The sequence below is a fragment of the Gigantopelta aegis genome, chromosome 15 (assembly GCF_016097555.1).
Source record: "Gigantopelta aegis isolate Gae_Host chromosome 15, Gae_host_genome, whole genome shotgun sequence".
Taxonomy (NCBI): domain Eukaryota; kingdom Metazoa; phylum Mollusca; class Gastropoda; order Neomphalida; family Peltospiridae; genus Gigantopelta; species Gigantopelta aegis.
Genome location: NC_054713.1, coordinates 38,315,954 through 38,325,566, shown reverse-complemented (window position 1 = coordinate 38,325,566; position 9,613 = coordinate 38,315,954). Strand labels below are relative to the sequence as shown.

The 9,613-nt window shown below is 38.3% G+C and overlaps 1 protein-coding gene across 1 annotated transcript; it reads right to left on the bottom strand.

Annotated features, from left to right (window-relative positions):
- Nucleotides 1–2,826: 2,826 nt before the first annotated feature.
- On the bottom strand, nucleotides 2,827–9,087 carry LOC121390734. Its single transcript, XM_041522637.1, has 7 exons — nucleotides 9,043–9,087; nucleotides 7,780–7,972; nucleotides 6,951–7,096; nucleotides 6,059–6,197; nucleotides 5,026–5,162; nucleotides 4,294–4,438; nucleotides 2,827–3,415 (listed from the first exon to the last, which is right to left on the bottom strand). Exons 1-7 carry the CDS (start codon nucleotides 9,062–9,064, stop codon nucleotides 3,133–3,135), a joined length of 1,065 nt encoding a protein of 354 aa, XP_041378571.1. The 5' UTR covers nucleotides 9,065–9,087; the 3' UTR covers nucleotides 2,827–3,132.
- Between the last annotated feature and the right edge of the window lie 526 nt (nucleotides 9,088–9,613).

The window sequence follows — 9,613 nt, the reverse complement described above, 5'->3', positions numbered from 1 at the left end:
AAGGGTGTACCCACTGAGTCGTTAAAACTCACTCTCGGTGGGAGCCGGTACTGGGCTGCGAACCCTGTACCTACCAGCCTTATGTCCGATGGCCTAACCACGACACCACCGAATATCATTATCTGTAATAACAAGGCGTTTGTGGTCGTCCTAATGTTTGTAGTAGTGCAAAGTAGGCTTCACCTTCCAATAATTTCATATTGACTGCTGCGGCATTAGTACACGACTCTCTCTCTCTCTCTCTCTCTCTCTCTCTCTCTCTCTCTCTCTCTCTCCATCCCTATCTGAGATTCTCTCTTCTCTCTCTCTTCTCTCTCTCTCTCTCTCTCTCTCTCTCTCTCTCTCTCTCTCTCTCTCTCTCTCTCTCTCTCTCTCTCTATCTCTCTCTCTCTCTCGTATCTCCTCCCTCCCTCTCTCTCTCTGTCCATCCCTGCCTCCCTCTCTCTGTCTTTTCCCTCTCTCTCGCTCTCTCTCTCTGTCTTTGTCTCTGTCTTTGTCTCTGTCTTTGTCTCCCTCGTTTCCCTCTCCCCGCCCTCTCCCCGCCCTCTCTCTCTCTCTCTCTCTCTCTCTCTCTCTCTCTCTCTCTCTCTCTCTCTCTCTCTCTCTCTCTCTCTCTCTCCCCTCTCTCCATCCCTCTCTACCTCTCTGTCTCTCCCCCCTCTCTCTCTCTCTCTCTCTGTCCATCCCTGCCTCCCTCTCTCTGTCTTTTCCCTCTCTCGCTCTCTCTCTGTCTTTGTCTCTCTCTTTTTCTCCCTCGTTACCCTCTTCTCGCCCTTACACACATCTGACGCATTCATTTATTTAAAAGGACCCTCTTCCTCAGTGTGAACGTTGCCAGTTTACACGGACTGTGAGCCACATTTTGTAATATTATTATATTTGGTAATAGAAATATATTGGAATCTTTTAATTTGCACCCAGAATTAATTTTAAATTTTATAAAAGATTTTCATTTCTAGACAAAGTTTTAGATTATACTCAATCTTCATTTTTGTATTGTATTGTACCCCACCCCTAAGCTTGTTACACTTGTAACACAAATGCACATACATATGCATAATCATGTTTAATAATCTGACACTCAATAGCCCATGTGTATTTTGTTGGTGGGGTATCGTTAAACATCCATTCATTTATTGAAATAAAAATTGAGACGGGACCTAGTTCAGTTGTAAAGCGCACGCAAGATGCGCGGTCGGTCTAGGATCGATCCCCATCGGTGGGCCCATTGGGCTATTTCTTGTTCCAGCCAGTGCACCGCAATTATTTATATATCAAAGGCCGTGGTATGTGCTATCCTGTCTATGGAATGGTGCATATAAAAAGATCCCTTGCAAGTAAATGGAAAAATGTAGCGGGTTTCATTTCTAAGACCATATGTCAGAATTACCAAATGTTTGACATCCAATAATAAATCAGTGCGCTCTAGTGGTGTCGTTAAACAAGACAAACTTCAACTGTCCCAAGTGTAGAAATAATCATCCTATTATAGACACCAAATGTCAGCAGTTTAAAATGATGTGAAGTGCCATTAAACATTTTCGCTTTATTTCCGTTTAATTTTATGTATTTAGTAGTTATAAACGATATACCAGTCCATAAATGTCATTCATATTCAACCATTTTTTACTTATTTACTTTTTAAGTATACTGACCAATAACTTTGATTTTTCTTTTTAATATTCACATTTCGTTCTTTGTTCAACATGTTTGAATCATGCAAAAAAATATATGATCATGCATAAAGTGAAATATAAGTAGTACTCTACCAAATAGTATATTGGCTGGGTCAAAATATATGATCATGCATAAAGTGAAATATAAGTAGTACTCTACCAAATAGTATATTGGCTGGGTCAAAATTCGAAGTGACCCATATATTTAAAGGCACAGGTCCGTTTCGACACGTAAAAAAAATGGACACTAAGTTTGGTTTAGTCTACAAACATGTAACACATTTGGATAAAAACCGGCCTCGGTGGCGTCGTGGTTAGGCCATCGGTCTACAGGCTGGTAGGTACTGGGTTCGGATCCCAGTCAAGGCACGGGATTTTAAATCCAGATACCGACTCCAAACCCTGAGTGAGTGCTCTGCAAGGTTCAGTGGGTAGGGGTAAACCACTTGCACCGACCAGTGATCCATAACTGGTTCAACAAAGGCCATGGTTTGTGCTATCCTGCCTGTGGGAAGCGCAAATAAAAGATCCCTTGCTGTCTGTTGTAAAAGAGTTGCCTATGTGGCGACAGCGGGTTTTTTCTAAAAAACAGTGTCAGAATGACCATATGTTTGACGTCCAATAGCCGATGATAAGATAAAAGAAATCAATGTGCTCTAGTGACGTCATTAAATAAAACAAACTTTACTTTTTACTTTCATTTGGATAAAGTTACAACGGAGTGAAACAAGAGTTTGTGACGCTGAAACAAGGAAATACCGTTAAAAATAGACTGAAACTCGATTACATAACCGTTCCTTCTCAGACGCACGTGCGTTTTTATAAATATGAAAAAAAGCATTTTGTGATTATCAGAAACATCAGGAAGACCAGAAACACTTCGGATGTACGGAAATGAATAATTTAAACAATGAAATCTAAATAATGGTTGACTTCAATAATAAAAAAAAACGTCTCTAAAAGTGAAATATATGTTTTAGTGTTTAACACTAGGGTCTGTCACTTTAATAAAACGTGTGACTTATATCACATTTGAAAGCTTTCACCATTACACTCACGAAAATGCCAAGTTCGTAAAGACAACATTTTGAAATTTATTACTAAAAATTCAATCACAAAAAAAAAAAAAAAAAAAAAAATCAACACAAAATTATTAATAAATATTTTATTTATAATCAATGAATTATTTGACAAAACAGTCTGAACTGAACTAACATTGACCCACCTATACCGCTCCTCAAAACACGCCAACTATCATTAATGATATTTACAAGTACAATATGATCAAATAATATAATTTAATATATACACCTGGATTTTTTTTCTCAATATTTCTACAACACCCATCTCTCCTAATCTTCATTCTACCCGGAGATATCTTCAGATACGGAGAGACTTACTACTAAACCACGAACAGAACATGGACGTTACAGACGAAACACAGCCACGGACATAATTAAAACCTCTCTTTTGAGACAATAGCGACAGCGAGAAGAGCTGAGATGGTGGACCAGGCGAAATCGAGACTTCCGGCCGCGGCGTAATGGCTTCGCTCTTCCAAGTGATAGTTCATAGGGTTACACATGCGCTGGAACATGTGTGGATAGAACTGCATACACAGCTGTGGCAGGAGGATGCAGTCGAGTTCCGTCCTCAGACCGACCATGGCCTGGTCACAGCGCTCCTGTTGACGCCTCGTGTGGGCGTTTATGACGCATTCGGATCCCTCCAGACGAGTACTGCAACCAAAACAACGATAGGTAGGTATGTAGGTAGGTAGGTAGGTAACTAACTAGTTGAACGTGCTCATATACCACTAGGGTTTCGAACACGCCCATCCCGAGTCTGGCCTCCGATAGGATCGGGGGACCGAAACAACGATAAACAGGTGATCAATAAAGTTACAATTTTTTTTAAAATTTTTTTTGTTTCATGATACCACTAGAGGACACGGATTAATTAAACATCGGCTGCTGGGTGTCAAAATGGACAGAACAGAAGAAATGCCATCACAAAACCAGTCCGAGAAAGTGGAGACAGGAGTTTATTATCTAGAGTTAAATAATGGTTGGCACTGAAAACAATATGGTTAGGGTGTGTGGCGAAGACGCGTTGCCCTTAAAGGTATTTGAATGGCAAATGCTCTTAAGTACATCTGTTTTCCTGTCGTTTTGATACTAAGGTTTACGTTTAAACGTATGTCTCCCCTTAACCACCTCCCCCCACCAACCCCCCAAACAACCAACCCCTAGTAAGAAACCCCAAACAAACCCAACAACATATAAAGAAACAAACCAACTACTAAAAAGACCACGAAAACCCCCTAAAACAACAACAAAATGACAACAAAAACAAAAGAAAAACACAAAATATCCCAATTTCCACCTTACCAAAACAAAGACCTGAGGGTGAAAATGTATGTTTTTTAAATACTCTATATAAATAAAGAAAACATTCTGACTTATGTCCCCGACCTAAAAATTATGCCCCCCCCCCCCCTCCCTCTCCCACACATATTATAGGATATTATTCCTACGGATCTGGTACGCAACTGCCGCTGAAACGTACACTATTATTACTGACTATTCATAAGTACGAAACTGTGGCTGACACGTACCTGCACAGTTGCATTATGAACTGCTGATTGGTCAGTTGCGTGTACTGGATGGATTTGATCGTCTGCATCTTCATCTCGGAGTTATGCTGACACATCTGGACTTCCGGTGAGGGGTTCATGTAGCAACCCAGTCCACTGAGGTACACTGTAAGTACATTACAATAGTCAGTTTTAAGGCGAAGCCACACGATACGAGTGTTGATCACTTTCTGTGAAACTGAGGGTTGCTCGTAAACACATTCTTTAATTGTCTTATATGCCATGTGAAATTCTATTTTGTTTTGTAAGTCCATTGACTGCTTCAATCAGTTTTATTAGAAAATGTTAAAATTATTATTTTCAATGGGAACTGATTTGGCGTAATGCAACCTGACTGGTTACCCTTTGCAATACTACTAATACATCTTTGGATACCAGTATGAACAAACCAATTTATTTATTTATTATTTAATTTTTTAGAATGAATCGTATTATGTTTGTCTGTTCATCTTAGATTTGAATAAAATAAAGCTGGTAATTAAATAAATTTTAGAGATGATATATATTGATGACAATTAAATTTTGCACCCAACAACAAACAAACAAAAAACAAAAACACCCCTCCAAAAAAACCCACAAAAAAAACAACAACCCCAAAACCCCAACAAAAACCCGAAAACAAAAACCTCGGTCACCTTTTAACTGGGATTATGGATACTTCTTTGGTCCACTACCTTCAACTGATTGACTCACCGTTCTGGAAGTTACAGAGTGTGTTGATGCCCCGCTCCATGGAGTTGAGTTCCATCCCCATCTCTGTAAAGACTTGCTGGGAATCCTGGCAGATTTGGGCTTTCTGTCTCAAACACTGCATCAACTGTTGGCGATTTCTGGAAGACACACACACACAAAAAGAAGAAGAAGAAAGAATGGTTAGTTTGATGACAAGAACGATCTATTCAGACACAACATCAGATAAGGAAAGAAGGAAGGAAGGAAATGTTTTATTTAACGACGCACTCAACACATTTTATTTACGGTTATATGGCGTCGGACATATGGTTAAGGACCACACAGATACTGAAGGAGGAAACCCGCTTTCGCCACTTCATGGGCTACTCTTTTTCGATTAGCAGCAAGGGATCTTTTATATGCACTATCCCATAGACAGGATAGCATATAACCACGGCGTTTGATGTACCAGTCGTGGTGCACTGGCTGGAGCGAGAAATAGCCCAATGGTCCCACCGACGGGGATCGATCCCAAACCGACCGCGCATCAAGCGAGTCAGATAAGGAATATTTACTTCGATGACAACCCAAAGTTAGTTTGTTTGCTATAACACCACTAGAGCACATTGATTCATTACTCATAGGATATTGCATGTCAGACGTCTGGTATTTCTGATGCAGTCTTAGAATATCCCCCATAAATGTTTTTCCATTAGCAGCGAGGAATCCTTTAAATGCATTTTCCCCACAGACAGGACACCACATACCAGAGTATTTGATATACCTGTCGTGGGGCACTGGTTGAAGAGGGAAAAAACTCAATCACATAAAAATAGGTCATCAACAATTAAAATAATCCTAGACCCGCCCCCGTAGATACAGGACGCTACTTTTACTTAGAACTAGTTAGCAGCTATGGACTGTAAATTATTGACAACAGACTTCGCTTCTACGATGCATGCTATGTTTGGAACCAGGGGTTAGCGAAATCCGTTTATTCCAGATTGTACATTAACCTTGTTTTGCCAGGTTTAATTATGTTTAAAACGCTTACACGCAGAACTGGTACACCGTGTCACTGATGAGCCCAATGATGGCGTTCTTTAACCAGAAGGACTCGAAAAACAGTCTGGGGTCAAGGTTGTTGTAGGTGAAACACTGACGAATTTCCTCCTTGAGGGTCCATCGACAGGCTGCAGAAGAGAGGAGATCACGTGATACAAATTGGTTATTTATGAACTACAAATGTATTACAGACATTACTTATTTATATATTACAAGAGAATCTAAGAAATTAGTTATTTTTAAAGTGCAAAACAATTAGTCCCATATATATTGCGAATGAATTGAAGAACGTAGTTATTTATAAGCCACACATGAATTAGAGAAATTAGCAATTTAAAAACTACAAATGAATTAGAGAAATTAGTTATTTATAAACTACAAATGAATAACAGGATTTAGTTATTTATAAACTAAAACTGAATTACAGGAAATAGTTATTTATATATTACAAATGAATTGTAGAAATTCTTTATAAACGAAAAATGAATTTTGAAAATTGAATACTTATAAACAACTGAATTATAAAGTCGTGGGAGAACTGGTTCGAACGGGAGAAAAACAGCCAGGGAACATGTTCAACACCACAACCCAAACACCCCAAGCAAGCGATCATTCGACTGAGCTAGATCTCGTAACACACACCCCACCCCTCGCGCGCCCATCTAAAGTGCCCTTTTTAACGACTTTTCGTGGGGTTTTTTTTTTCGTTTTTCAAAATTCATCATCTACAATGACTGACACTAAATTGTCCTGAAAATGCGCGCGCACACACACACACACGGACGCACGCACACACACACACACACACACACACACACATACACGGACGCACGCACGCACGCACACACACACACAAAAGAACGACGGCCACAATGACGTACGATGTGCACAGATCCTGTCGTATCCTCCAAAGATATCCTTGGACGACGCCATCACTTGCTGACGTTCCAGCTGGTTCATACACATCGTGCTGTTCAACAACGTCTGGGTCACCATCTCGCCGCACTGGTCCACGCGTGCGCGAACACTGGCAAATAGAGAACGCATACACTGGTGACGTATACGCATTTTTGGGTTACGTCATAATATAGGCATGGTATATTGTGCGTATTACATACCAAAATAAAACTACATTTAAATAATAAATCTAATGAGCATTTACTAAGTTGAATGAAACAATAAAATAGTGTGCGTACGTGCGTGCGTGTGTGTGTTCTGCTTGTATGATCATCTAATATTGCCCCCCCCCCCCAAAAAAAAAAAAAAAAAAAAAAATGCTTAAACAAAATCAGCCGATATTAAAACATCATGTTCAGACAATTTATTTCTCTTAACATGCTTCGCAATTATGTTAAAAAGAAAGACTGTTTTAATGCATCTAATAATTTTACTCGGCCCAGATAGCTAGTGATTACGTGACTCCACAACCCCCGTCCTTTTTTATTATTATTATTTTTTTCATCATCCACAATATACAACACTAAATTGCTCTGGAAATGCATCTGTGAGCAGCTTTATTTCAAACTTTCCCGGGAAGCATGCCCCCTAATCCCATATAAACCTCGCTAAGCTTATTTACCTTCGACACATTCAAATTGCCCTTTTTATAATTTTGTGGACCCCCTTTACAAAATGCTTTATCCGCCCCTGCAAACAATAGATAAGTGGATATAAAAAATGAAAATCAAGTAGAAATGAAAATACACTCACTTGCAAGCGCGCATGCGGAACTGTTCAATGCCCTCTTGCGGCGGCTGCCCGATGGTACCGTTACTGGTCAGATAGGTGAGCGACTGGAAGTTGATGGTTGCGTTCTGTACACAACTCATAGCGTTCGCCATAAAGGCGCGGTGACACCCCAGCTGTTGTGACGTCACCATCGAAACCACGCACAGAAACGTACCTGAGATGATAAATATTCATGAGCAGCTATAATTATTATAATATAGTCTGATGTGGGATTTTGTCACCAAAAGAAATATGGTTTGTCGGAATATACCTAGTTTTGTTTAAGAAAACATATTAACATCGAATAAAAAAATCCCAGTATCACTGCCATGCCAAGGTTACACTTTATACAGAAAGATTTTTTTTTTTTTTTGATAGGTCTATGCTGAGATAAATGCTATAAAAACATGTTTAAAAATAAATGTGGGTAAACATAAAGACGATATTAAATATAAACACCTCACGTGCGTAAGGAAACTAAAGGCACACATACATATAACTAAAATGTTTAAGTTATATTGAAAGTTAAGATAATAAATAAATAAATAAATAAATAACAGTAATAATATACACAAATCAATAAAGCCAAACCAGCTTAAGCATTTCCAATACTTATATTTCATTAATAAAATGCTAACTTAAATTACGTGTGCGATTCATTAGATTATGTTGCAGATCTAAAACTCTTTATAATCTGTATTTTAAAGTACAATAAATAAACAAAAGTAAAAAACAGTAACTGAAAAACACGTCATTGAAATTTCCAAACAATGATTAAAGGGACATTCCTGAGTTTGCTGCATTGAAAGATGTTTCCGACTAAAAATATTTCTACGATTAAACTTACATGTTAAATATATTTTCTTGTTTAGAATATCAGTGTCTGTATATTCAATGTGTTTCTGGTCGTCTTAATATTTGTAAGAAGCCCAAACTAGATTTTGAGGAAATAAGATGAAATTTAACCTAGTACAAATATTAGAACGATCAGAAACACGTTTAATATACAGCCACTAATATTTTATGCAGAAAACTATATTTGATATGCAATTACAATCGTTAAAACGTCTCAGTTAGTCGATGACATCTTAAAAATTGCAGCAAACTCAGGAATGTCCCTTTTAAATACAAATAACAAATATTGATTTCGTGGAGGGTTTTTGTTTACCAACTCTCTGGACTGTTTTAAAAAATAAAAATTTAATAACATTTTCAAATATTTCAAATTAGCCTACTGACACTTACCGAGAACACAAAGGGAGATCATTCTCAAAGTTTTAAGTTTACACCCGCTAGAGAGTTTGGATTGAAATGAACGAGCACACAGAGAAATGATCTATATAAAGCGGACCGCTAACAGAGGAATTTGAAGTATTTCAGCTAATTCTTTTCTCATTTTAATTAATTGATATAAAACTGACAGTCGTTAATTAAGACGACGTGTGAGATATTACGTGTCAGTGATTGACCGCAAAGCATGTCGGGAATGACAGATTTTGACGAATCAATCATTGGGCGGGTCCGCATTCCGTTAGTGTCCACGATTTCTCATTGAATTTTAGAAACAATTTCAGGATTAAAGTTAAAGCTGGCACATCGCCTTTAATTTTTGTTTAAAACTTATTTTCTAAATCTGTATTTTTGTTATGTTACAAATATTACATTTAGGTATATGCACCACGACTGGTATATTGAAGCCATGTGCTATCCAGATTCCTGTTCGTGGGATGGTGCATACCAAAAAACCCCTCCCTTGCTACTAATGAAAAAAATGTAGCGGGTTTCCTCCCTAAGACTGTATGTCAAAACTACCAAA